Below are 13575 nucleotides of genomic sequence, written 5' to 3'. Positions count from 1 at the left end.
CGGTATTTCATGCCTTGCCATCCACTAGGGCGTGGTGAGAGAATAAAATAGTGCAGAGCGTAGCGAGGCACCGTGCCTGATGCATTGCGAGCGCAGGGATGCGGTGCACTTTAAACTGTGTCCATGTCGACTGTGTTAACATTCAGGTAAAAAAAACAGTGAAAAACCTCATGTCGACCTTTGACTGTCGATCTAGACATTGTCGAACGAATGACCTGTCGAACTAACGACCTTTCAACCTATATAACCATGTCAACCTAGAATCATGTCGACCATCATGCTGTAGACCAAATGATTCCAACCCGTTGCTGCCTGCCCTGTACTGCTCCCATTCCCATCTGTGCGGCTACAGCCGGTGCCCTATTCCCAGGGCATGGATGTGACCCACACATACAGTATTGTGTACTATAATAACAATAATGACAGTAATCAATGTGACACTCAGCGCTGGCACGACCGCGGCAGCGACAGGGTTAAGCACCCTTTCCTGCCCGCACGGCCGCGGCAGACAATGTCATACACGCGGGTGACAGGCTGGCAGCCGGGGACGCGCAGGTTGCCGGGCTCATGCCGGGCACCGGGAGCTCGGCTGTGCAGCAGGAGCGCGGCTCCGGTAGAGTGTAACCCGCGGACCCAGCGCCGGAAGGGTTGAACGGGTGTGGCCAAGTGACGGCTGCCAGTGCGCACATGCGCATTCCCGCTCCCAGCACACCGCCGCCGCTGCTGCCTCCGCTCTCAGTGTTTGTAGACGGGCGGCGGGTGTTAGGGGGTTTCTGCCGTAGCCCGCAGGAGTAACCTTCCCCGGACACCTGTCCCTGATCTGCTGTCCGGCCGTGATCCCCGGATTGCCACCAGTGTTCCATGGGATGATAATGACAGCCCGGCCGCCGCTACAGTGCTGCTCCCGCTACTAGATGGCTCTGGTTACCGTGCAGCGATCCCCTACCCCCAGCACGACCTCCAGCCCCTGCGTGTCGGTGAGTGATGGTGAAGGGGAGGATGGTCCGGGGTTTCTGCTCTCCCATTGTCTGGCACTGCCAGCTCTTCCTGCCGTGTACTGTCCACCGGCGCCTCACTGCGCATGCGCTACTGCTGCTGTCTCCTCGCCATCCTCTGCTGCCAGCCAGCCAGGCTGTCACTGTGCGCTCATAGGGTGCTGTCCTGTCATCGCGCACTACATAGGGGTGCTGCGGTTTAGGGTGAGCCCTGTGCTGCCTTGTCACAGCATTTTCATAGGGATGCTCCCTGTGCGCCTGTCACTGTGCATTACATAGGTATACTGCACCCTTGCTGAGCCTAGTGCTGCCCATCACTGTACACTAAAATGGGATGCACCTAGGGAGTCTTGGGTTGTCCTGTCACTGGGCGCACTGTATAGGACTGCCCCATGTGCTGCCCTGTCACTGGGCACACTGTATAAGGATGCACTATGTACTGCCCTTACACTGGGCACACACTGTATAGGACTGCAGCATGTGCTGCCATCTCACTAGACACACTGTATATGGATGCACACTGTGTGTAGTGTCACTGGGCACACTGCATAGGGATGCCCCATATGCTGCCCTGTCACTGGGTACACTGTATATGGATGCACCCTCTCACTGGGCACACTGCATATGGATGCACCCTGTGCTGCCCTCACTGGGCACACTATATATGGATGTGCCCTGTCACTGGGCACACTGCATATGGATGCACCATGTGCTGCCCTCTCACTGGGCACACTGCATAGGGATACACCCTGTACTGTCCTGTCACTGGGCACACTGCATAGTGATGCCCCATATGCTGCCCTGTCACTGGGTACACTGTATATGGATGCACCCTGTGCTGCCCTGTCACTGGGCACACTGCATAGGGATGCCCCATATGCTGCCCTGTCACTGGGTACACTGTATATGGATGCGCCCTGTCACAGGGCACACTGCATATGGATGCACCCTGTGCTGCCCTCTCGCTGGGCACGCTGCATAGGGATGCAACCTGTGCTGTCCTGTCACTGGGCACACTGCATAGGGATGCCCCATATGCTGCCCTGTCACTGGGCACACTGTATATGGATGCGCCCTGTCACTGGGCACACTGCATATGGATGCACCCTGTGCTGCCCTCTCACTGGGCACACTGTATATGGATGCGCCCTGTCATTGGGCACACTGCATATGGATGCACCCTGTGCTGCCCTCTCACTGGGCACGCTGCATAGGGATGCAACCTGTCCTGTCCTGTCACGGGGCACACTGTATAAGGATGCACCCTGTGCTGTAGTGTCACTAGGCAGAGATGCCCCATGTGCTGCCCTGTCACTGGGCACACTGCATAAGGTTGCGATCTGTGGTGTCCTATTTCTGGGCACACTGCATAGGGATGCACCCTGTGCTGCCTTGCTATTGGTCACTGCATAGGTTTGCAGCTTGCCCTATAGCAGTGGTTCCCAATCTTTGTTCTCTCCCATACCCCTTGATTAGGCTTTTCATTTATGAGTACCACCTCCTTTCATTATTCCCTCCCACCTTTCCCTCTATACAAAAAAAGTTTGTTTCTGTAGTAATGTTCTTAAAATATATATCACTACGCTTGTACATTCACCAATTGACATAAAAACGTGCTGGCCTCCCAGCAGTGTTAGCAGCAATTCCTTTATAAAGCAAGTCTCCTAACAAGCAATGGCCATCCTGGCATCCTCCTCAGAACTCACTGTGAATGGATTTTGTTCTACACTTCGGCAACCAAAGCTAGGATAGTGTTGCGCTGATGGCGATGGGAGCCATGCGCCCTGTAGCTGGTAGCTGTTAATTGGGCTTGTGCTTCAAGCTGACAGTGAAGCACGAGGAGACTGATAATGATAGTGCTGCAGAAAAAGCTCAATTGGTCGGAACCGAAAGTGATGTTGACACGTTTCATCTCCACTGCAATGGGATACTTTTTTTTCCCCCGCCATTACCAATATTATTTTCATATACCCACCACCGGTCCGCCGAATAAACTGGTTTGGGATTCGCTGCACTATAAGGATGTACCCTGTGCTCAGCTGTCACTGTGGGATTCCTGTTCTATCCTGTCTTTGAGCAATCCTATAATAAACCATGTTTGTGTCTTGCTGGTATGTCAGTGGGAGCCCATTGGTACACTCAATCTTTCCTATTTCTTGAGTATATGTGTGTACAATATTATGTTTTATGTAAAAGTTGTATTATACATTATTTTGGATAATTTTGGGTGTCAGTCATTTCATCCAATGAACCAGCATACTACTTTTGGAGAGCCTCTTCCTCTCCATTCGATGTGGATATGTTGTGTGGTGGCGCAGTGTGGAAACTATCCTGGGATCCTAAGAAATTCAGATCATATTTTCTGTTGAATACTGCAAATAATTACTGTATTTTATATAAGTTACTCTGCTGCTACATTAGTCCTTGTCAAATAGATGTAGCTGACGAATACTACTTTTGGGTCACTTATAATGGATTTTATGACCTAATTCATAATGGCTGTAGATAAAAATGCCATGGGATCACTAGGAAAAAAAATATAGACCTCGTCAACTAAATCTTTGCTCTTTTTTTCTTCAGAATATATATATATATATATATATATATATATATATATATATATATATATATATATATATATATAGAGCAGTAAGAACAAACAGCGGCACTCACAGGATTTTCCAAAATATTTGTATTCAAACGTGACCAAAAAACCAACGTTTCGGGGACTAGCCCCTTTGTCAAGGTGAAGGTTCTACCTACACCTTGACAAAGGGGCTAGTCCCCGAAACGTTGGTTTTTTGGTCACGTTTGAATACAAATATTTTGGAAAATCCTGTGAGTGCCGCTGTTTGTTCTTACTGCTCTACATCTCTGATCCTGAGGGCACCAAGGTAGCTGCATCGCTGAGTTGGAGTGCCGGGCCGCACACAATTACATATATATATATATATATATATATATATATATATATATATATATATATATATATATATATATATATATATATATATATATATATATATATATATATATATATATTTATTACTAATGATGATTTGTCTGCTTTGCCTGTCAGGATTCATGGCCTGATTTGTTGACCGTTTAGATCTATGTCTGCTGTATACATAAATGTGTGTGGGCAAATCTGGGAAGCTTGACCATTTGGTGGTGAAGCCACATTGGCACATCCTTTGGGGATGCTTTAATGTTGTTAGCTGTTGACCAAACAGGCATACCAAATGTGTTCACCATTTTAGGAGCTATATATATCCGAACGTATGTTAATCATTGTTGTCCATAGTTGCTGGACACCCAAATATGGGACAGTATGGACTGTTATCTAATGAAATTGTATTTTTGTGATCGGATAACTTCCACCCTCCTTTGCGACCAGCTAGTTGCCAGAATTGCTTGTGTAACCTAACCTAATACAGGATGAGGCAAAAAAAACAACTCCAAGATAAAACATTTTCGTTACTAGGTGGAAAACCGTCATCTGCTTAATGAAGGGTCTCTAGACAGCCAATGGGGCCATCTAACAGCGGAGGTCTACTAATCGACCAAGAACCATTAATGAGCCTAAGGCTGCTATACACCAAGAAACATTGTATTCAAAACGAATGGGGCCTACACACGGGGCGATGGGAGCTTTGTGCAGAGTGATCTAGCATCGGTCAGATCACAGTGTTGCACCAGTGATGTGTGCTGAGCGATCTGTCACTGCCCATGTTCTCAATAGAGAGAACTCGGGTGATGACTAGATGTTTCAAGCATGCTTGAAATATCTAGTAGCCCGGCCATAGTGATGCACAGGACCATGCATCGCTATGGGCCCTACACAGAAAGCGATTTGTGCTCATTTCTAAGCGATCTAGTCAGATCACCTAGAAAATATGCAAAAATCGCTACGTGTGTTGGCCCCATTATTGTTATTAATCTGTATTCCATGCACATGAATATCCGTTACCAAGACTTTTATGTTGCCCTTTAAAATCTGCCTCACCCTGTGTAATGCCCCATACACACGGGGGAGATATATTGCTGAGCAATATATTGCTGAGTGTCTCTCCTGTTCATCTGCGACCAGAGATGGTCACTGATAATCAGGAGACTCTGCCGGGGGAAGAGGCAGGGAAATAGCTGATCGCAGGAGCAAGCTCCTGCGACCAGCGACCATCAGGGGCTGCACACGGGAGCGCGCACCCGGCAATTCATCGCTGCGACCATATTCCCAGCGATATGTGCTGAAATTGCACCCGTGTGTACGCACCTTGACAGCTTTGAAAGTATTATACAGTAGATTACGGAATATTGACATGGGTGTGGATCAGTTGGTCACCAGTAAGTTGTTAGACAGTCATTAGGTCGACACGTGTCTAGGTCGACAGGGCCAAAAGGTCGACGGGGTTATTAGGTCAACAGTCAAATGGTCTACATGGGGTTTTTCACTGTTTTTTGACCCGAATGTTGACACAGTCCACATGGAGTGCACCGCGTCCCCTCGCATGGCTCGCTGCGTTCACCATGCTTCGGACTTGGGCCTCGCTTCACTCGGCACACTATTTTATTCTCCACCCGCACCCTATTGGATGGTAGGGCATGAAATACCGCCTGTTGGCACATGTCGGCTCAAAAAACAGTGAAAAAACCCTTGTCGACCGAATGACCATGTCGACCTAGACTCATGACGACCTAAATGCACGTCGACCTAATGACTGTAACAACTTGCTGGTGACCCAATGACCATATCCCATTAACATGATCTGTTTTTACTAAAATATATGGAAAGAGAAGAGAAATTGCAAAAAATAATAATTGTATAATCAACACTAAAGGCGAGATGTATTAAGCTGAAAATGCGGTAAAACCCCTGTTTTACTCCATTTTCCTATGTATTAAAACCCGGCCGCACCGTTACCGCATAGTAGGGTATAGCCACCTTTAGGGCTTCTTTTCGCTGCCTCTGCCATGACCCCCCCTCTCCCCCTCCCTCCAGTTTACCTTTTTGCAGGTCCTCCTGGACCCCGGAAGGTAAACCCCTCCTCCCCCTAGCAAGGCAGCCGGACGTCCTTCCGGCTGCAGGGGGAGGAGGAGGCGCCGGGAACAGCCTGCTTAGCTGTCCCCGGCGTGAGTGGAGAAGCAGGCGGCAGGGAGATGACGGAGACCCCCCGCACACCACAGTACAGGTATCGCGGGGGGTCTCCGTCACCGCACCACGATGCCAGCCGCATATGTTAGTACATATGCGCTGGCATCGCGGCAGGCGGACGGCGAAGGGTGTCGGGCGGACGGCAATGTATTTTAATACATCCCGCCCTAAAACTGCTATAATGTATAATTTATGTTTTTTGTTTTTTTTGGGGGGTTTTAATTATGTGTGCTTTAATTTCTGTTCCTAACGGCAGATAATAACATTTAATTGGGGATGGGATAATGAAGGACAGTCCATTGAACACAAAATATTCACCTGTGATTTTAAGAACTAAAATAAGCAATGTTTGATAAATCAGGCTGCGATGCAAATGCTGTTGCTAGTGGGTAGGGTTTGGTGCCCAATGGGTTAGACTTATTACCTGTTTTTCATATATTCTGGTGCCAGTGAAAGGTTTTAGCGTAGATTTACTGTTACAGGCTGACCAAAACCCAGTTCTATATAAAGTGATTTGAAATGGCACATTCATGTATTATGAAAGTTGCATGTGGTGTAATTTTTAGGCCCACATCTGTATACATTTATCAAGGTCATGTCTGAGTATTTCAGTTATATGAAAAAATGTAGGAATAGTTACCCAGCTAATGAATAACACACCAGGGTAACATTGCCTAGGCCGTTCTATTTAGCTTCTAGGTGGTTATTTTATACATACCACTTTTATAGTTAAGGTCTAGCCATGGGGCAGTAACACCTGCTAGAATATTATGTGCTTCCCTTGGTCCTACAACAGTACATTGCTTTGGGAAGAAACTAAAATCTAGAAAATAACGTTTTCCGGGTATGGACTATAGGATAGACAGCAACTAGGTCGGCATGAATTAGGTCAACACCATTAGGTCGACATGCAGGAAGGTCGACATGACTGAAGGTAGACATGGGTTAGCTCGACATGGAGTTGTTCCAATTTTTTTGTCCCGAATTAGACGACATAGACGTTGACACGTAGCACCACGTCCACTCGCATTGCTTGCTGCGCTTTGGGCACACTAATTTATTCTCCCACCACGCCTTAGTGGATGGTAGGGCATAAAATACCGCCTGTCGGCACATGTCAGCTAAAAAAAAAGTGGAAAAGCCCATGTCAACCTTTTGACTGTCAACCTTCCCCATGTCAACCTAATGTGTGTCGACCTAATGACCCTGTCGACATTCAGTCATGTCAACCTAATGCTTGTCGACCTACTGACCGTATCCCGTATTTTCAATGCATGATGTAGCAACACAGCTAAATCCACATTACTGTATATAGATAAGTGGTCACTGGCTGAAAGACTCCAAAGATATGTGCTGCAAAAATGGGTAAAACGCAGATGTATTATGGGTAAATGTAATAGGGTCCAGGTTGCTGGTGGTGTTGGACGTTTGTCGAGAATGCCTGCATGTTACAAGCATTTACAAGGCAAAACCAGGTTGGTCAAGCAAAACACATTTGAATTCTTTATTTTGTTAGAACTGCCCCACTCAATTATCTGTCTATCTAGCATGCTGATTCTGTGGTTAGATGATTCAGTGATTACTTTATCTTTATTTCCATTATGTTTGTACCATCGCTGATTTCCAGTGCTGAAGAATTCATTATTACATCTCATATGTGGCTCATAAACAATTAGTCTTTGTTCATTTGGAATATCATGATTAAATGGATCCGATGTTAAATCCTGTGCATACTATGGCCCTTATTCTGATTGATGCGGACTTTACCGCGTTCTTACGGATAGCGTCTTTACGGCGTCTGCGCATGCGTGGAGAACGCTACGCGCATGTGCCACGCCTTGACTCGGTACCAGTTCGGACAAAGCCCGTCCAAAACTGGTCCCCGCAATCAGTCGGGAAATAGGGGCGTATTATGGGCGTCATGCGGAATGACACATGGGCGTAGTTTCAAAGTGGGCAAAACGGGGCGGAAACATGGGCGGACACGGGGGAGTACACTTATGTTGGGGGGCGTACATTCGGAAACCACTCCGAATGCACGCGAGCAAAAAGGGCTGAAATGTGCGGTGTCCACAAGTGTACTATTGCTTTGCGGACACCACTCGTTCATGCGGTAGGCGAACGTACGCCTAATGACTACAAGCATTAACACCTGAACCCAATAGAATCGACTCCTTTACTCATTACTCACTAATAGGACGCTTGTCAGTGCTTTAATTGAAACCATTGCACTTCAATTGCTGTAAGGGTTAATGTGTGCAATGCATGTGTTAGGCATGCTTGTAAGGATATATTGGAATCTAATTGATTCCATTTCCAAATAAGCAGTTTTTTATGAGGGTAGGTAATTGAATAAGTGGGTCATGTGATGTCTTGCAGAAGATACTTCATAGTGGGTTGTTTGGCGTAAATACTCCGCTTACGTGCGGTAGCACCGCTTGGCTCCCGGTCGGATGCGGTATTCCCGAGCATACTCTGTAATACTCTGTAATACCGTGCCGAATCGGAGTGTTTCTCCCGCACACGCATGGTTTGTATGTCGTCCGTAAACACGCCCTGTTCTTAAAGAGTGAGTCCGTCCGAATGCGGAGGACACGTGGGCGTTTCTACGGACGATGGCCGCACGCGGCAAAACACCGTGGCGTGCGGACCGCTCCGTAAGAATGCGGGAATTTCCGCACAGATCAGAATAAGGGCCTATATGATCCCACAAGTTGCTGTTGTTACTGCAATGTGTACTATCTCTCACAGTTAAGTTAATTATGTAATACATTGGTTTTATACCTAACAATTTGTAAACATTCGACTGTAAAGACCCCCATCTACTAGTGTGATAAGGTCCCTTTTTTATGTGATTCCGCCACACTGATGCGACGGATCGTATAAAAAGTGACACATCGCATGTCATTTACCTGCAATTGCGATGTGAGGCGTGTTCCTGTGTACCTTGCATCGCCGTTACAGATCCTACAGCAGGAGTGGGGAACCTTTTTGTGCCAATGTCCGTTTGTATGGGGAAAAATCCTTGGGGGGCCGTATGTAAAAATTTCTCTTACAAATTGTCCTGCTGCAGCCTTCCCACGCTCAGGCGGCTGCCGCTGAATAGGACTGACAGTCTCTGGCTGCTGTTGATTAAGAGGAATCTCATAAGAACTACGAAGCTCTCGCGAGAATTTCCCTGTACTTGACTCCCGGCAAAGGCACCGGGCAGGTGGGCGGGGCACTCAGACCAGCTACGGGGGCGGGCCTGAGCTTCCCCACCCCGTTCCTACGGGCTGCCATGAATATTGGTTGCAGTGGTTCCCAAATTGTGTTCCTAGGCACCCTGGGGTGCTGCAAGTCTCTTGCAGTGGTACCTCGGATTGGTGATCCATGACCAAATCAAATTTATGGTCCAAGAGATATGCAAAACCAGGGCTGGTGGCTGCCAATCATGAAACATACAGTATGGACTGTCAGAAACACAACTATGTACACCACCTCATAATCGAATCTAAGGATGGCAGGTAGGCAAATTTACTTAATATAATATTTATTTCCCCAAAATTTATCAATAATAATCTTTTTATCGTAGTGGTGTCGTAAAAAAAAACAAAAAATAGCTGATACACTAGGGCACCATGATTCAAGAATGTTTGGAACTTCTTCCTTAATACAAAAAGTGTGCTCAAGAGCTTATAGAGTTTAGATCAGGCATGTCCAACCTGCGGCCCTCCAGCTGTTGTGAAACTATTCATCCCAGCATGCCTTGCCATAGTATTGCCATTAGGGAATGCTAAAACAATTGCAAGGCATGCTGGGATGTGTAGTTTCACAACAGCTGGAGGGCCGCAGGTTGGACATGCCTTGTTTACATGAAGAAGAAATGGTGCTTGAGATAGGTCTAGGCCTCTTAAGGCTGTTGTAGACGCTAATGTTACTGTGACAACCAACTATGTCTAGTAAATTATTTTGTAACCCTTCAAATATTCTTGCAGTTCTCACAACTAGATTTCTGTGCAACATTAATAGAACTGTGCTGATTAAATCAGGCCAATTAACTGCGCTGTCTAGACGGGGTCTAATTCAGACCTGATCGCTGGGCTGCTAGTGTTTGGGGTCCCGTGATCATGTATACTCCGCCCCGCCACAGTGAAATCCCGTCCTTTGCAAGCCTGCAAATAACTTAGCACGGCTTGCGAAAATTAGTTGGGTCGGCGAATAGCTGTAAATCCATTCACAAGCCGCTCACAATTGAATAATTTCTCCATTGTGTTCAGTTTGTGCAGCTGATTGTAGCGAGGCCGGTGCTGATGTCACACGCCTTCCCCTAAGACTCCTTGGCACTCTTGCGTTTTCTCTGACACTATCAGGAAATGGCCATTACCACACTCGAACACCGGCTCCATGTCAATCAATTTGCATATGACCAGCAAAAAAACAAACAAAAAAGTAACAGGATGGCATGGCGCATGTATGAATGCACATTCTATCAATAATAACCCGGCCTGTGAATTAGGCCCTTGGTCCTTACTAGGGTTTTCTATTTTCGTTCTGCTGTCAAATATAAGGATTCTTACCAATGGTGTGACAGGTACACTTCTTTATCAGTGTTATGCTGGCTGAGCAGACCTCATTGTGTACTTTCTTCAGAAAAATATGGTTTGCATATTAGAAACTTGTTGCACCCTAAAATGTCTGTGCAACTGTGCCAAAATGTTACATTTTTTATTTTGCCACTTAAAGTTGGCAAGCTGATATGTGCAATAAGTCGATTCTCTTGGCACTTGTACTTTAGATGCGTTGGGGCTTTCTGTGCCTAAACTCGGTACTTATGGGCATGTGCGCACAAAACTCACACCCTATGGGGGAAGAAAAGGACACCATTGCATTGTCACGATGGAAGCCCATTACGTTTTGGAAACACAGAACAATTGAAATCCCTCTAAATGTTATAAACCTCTAGGGTTTGGGGGTCTTAAACAGGATTTTAGGGATGTGGTATATGGTCCCGACAGTGGGGATCCCGACAGTCATTAGCCCGACGTCGGTATCCCGACTGGCCGGACTCAGACAGCGGGGCAAGCGCAACAAAGCCCCTTGTAGGTTTGCTGCGCTATCCACGCTGTGGGTACCGTGGCTCGCTACGCTCGCCACCTATTCTATTTCCCCTCTGTGGGGGTCATGGACCCCCACAAGGGAGAATAGCCTGTGACCATCGGGACCCCGAGTGTTGGGGTTTTGACTGTCGGGATCCCGACGTCGGGGTAATGATTGTAGGAATCCCGACTGTCGGGAAACTGTCCGGCACCCAGATTTTAGATGGCCCATTATGTTTATTTGAAAAGGAATTTTCCTTTGCGAGTGAACCAGAATAAGGGTCTATATGCAGCTAAACCATGTCTAATTATATGTGGCAAGCATGATAATTGCCGCCTAAAACAAATTTCTACAATGTGCCCATGCATTAGTGCATTATTGAATGGCTGGACTGGTTCAAGCTAATAGGAAGGTGATAGAAAGTCATATAACCAAGCATACCTCTGTGCTGTAGTGGAATTGGAAATAAACTGTATGATTGTGTAGTAGCTGCAGTGGTGGATTAGATTAGCCTCGAAGAGAGTCCCTAAAAATATGTGCTCGAGACCAGATAGGCAACTCCAAAAGGCCAAATATAAAGAAGTTAACTAAAGTTAAGGTGGATGCAGCTATGTGATGCTATCATGTCTCCATGGACCAGATTCTCCACAGGCTTTTCCAACACTTTGCTGAATACACGCTAGAGAAATCTGGCGGTTCTGTAGGCAAATGGTGGTCCTACACTAAACTTGAAAGGTGTAGATTATAAAATGGCCACTGAATGTATGGTGGCAAAAACATTTTATATTTCCACTGCTTGTGTTAAGTTGCATGCAGGCCGCAGCCAGTGTTTCTGTTTATTTTACCTAAGTGCACTTTTTAATGATTATTGCTTTCAGGTGGGAAGTGCTTGCACCTAGGTGATTCAGGTATTGCAGTTAAACGCTAACTCCACTTGACTCTGGGTCTCATTATTTTGTTTTAAGTAGAGATGATAAGAATTACAGCTCAAAGAAGTTTGTCGTCTTCTCAGCTTTGCTGATTGGAAGTGGTCAGTTTATGGCGGACATGTTGCCTCTATAAACGTTGTGCAAATGCTGTCAGAAGTCCGACTACTACACCTACTCTTGGCCTGCTCTTACCTTGGACGTGGCTTTCAGTACACCGCCCTCTGGTGCATATAGCTGCACTTATGGAGGCATCTGCTGTGTGTAATTGAATTAACCCCATCGAGATGCGTTAAATCAGAGTTAAAAAGGGCTGTTGTATGTCCATATTTGAAGAGATAGCATTGGGTTACATGAGTAAGACAGAAATATGCATATAGTTGTTATGGGCTGGGTTCTACTTGTTTCATTTGCATAAAATAATAATAATTCAGATGCCAATGAGGGTTATTCAGTAAGGATTTTAAAAGCAAAATATTGCTCTAGTAGGCAAAGCCGTGTGCACTGCAGGTGGGGATAATGTAACATGTGCAGAGTAAAGGCACATACACACTGGGTTTACTTGTTTGAGCTGCTTTCAGCTCAAAAGCCGCCCAATGTTACATAGTTACATAGTAGGTAAGGCTGAAAAAAGACTTGCGTCCATCTAGTTCAACCTGGTATAGATATCCATTGCCGATTTGGTAGGTTCTGGTATTTTACAGACAAATTATATTTCTTATTTGTACCCATGGATGTTTTTCTCCAGTAAATGTTTGTCCAACTTTGCCTTGAACGCATTTAATGAGCCAGCCGTTACCACCTCTCTGGGAAGAGAGTTCCAGAGTTTGACTGTTCTGACCGTAAAGAAATTCTTTCTACTAGCTGAATGAAATCTTTTTTCTTCTAATCTATACTCATGCCCTCGTGTCCTAGATTCCTTTCTAGTAGAAAAGAGGGTGTGTGACAGTTCCTTATATTGGCCCTTGATATACTTGTACATGTTGAGCATGTCCCCCCTTAAACGTCTCTTTTCTAATGTAAATAGTCCCAAATTGCTTAATCTCTCCCCGTAGCTTAAATTCTCCATTCCCCTAATAAGCTTTGATGCTCGCCTTTGGACTTTTTCTAATTCTATGATGTCCTTTTTATAGTGTGGGGCCCAGAACTGTACTCCGTACTCGAGGTGAGGTCTCACCAATGCTTTATATAGTGGCATAATTACCCTTGAGTCCCTAGTTTCCATTCCCCTCTTAATACATGCCAGAATTTTGTTGGCCTTTTTTGTAGCTACATTACAATGGGCACTACATCCCAGTTTGCTGTCTATTTGGACTCCTAGATCCTTTTCAAGTATGGAATTACCCAGTTCCTCTCCGCTAAGGTTGTAACTTGCACACTGGTTGTGTCTCCCAAGGTGCATAACCTTACATTTATCTACATT

The 13575-nt window shown here is 46.0% G+C and overlaps 1 protein-coding gene across 4 annotated transcripts in view; it reads left to right on the top strand.

Annotated features, from left to right (window-relative positions):
* Window positions 1-673: 673 nt before the first annotated feature.
* Window positions 674-13575, top strand: part of SSH2 (slingshot protein phosphatase 2) — a 204748-nt gene continuing 191846 nt past the window's right edge. For 2 of the 4 annotated variants that reach the window (XM_083172300.1, XM_083172298.1), the window contains exon 1: window positions 674-977. In XM_083172300.1, coding sequence (XP_083028426.1) covers window positions 915-977 — 63 coding nt within the window. In that variant the 5' untranslated portion in view covers window positions 674-914. The remainder of the gene's footprint in view (window positions 978-13575) is intronic. The other 2 variants (XM_083172301.1, XM_083172299.1) reach the window with 1 other exon arrangement.

This window comes from Crinia signifera, chromosome 2 (assembly GCF_055691185.1).
Source record: "Crinia signifera chromosome 2, ASM5569118v1, whole genome shotgun sequence".
Lineage (NCBI taxonomy): Eukaryota > Metazoa > Chordata > Amphibia > Anura > Myobatrachidae > Crinia > Crinia signifera.
The sequence above is the reverse complement of the archived record's forward strand: the minus strand, read 5'-3'. Positions and strand labels throughout refer to the sequence as shown.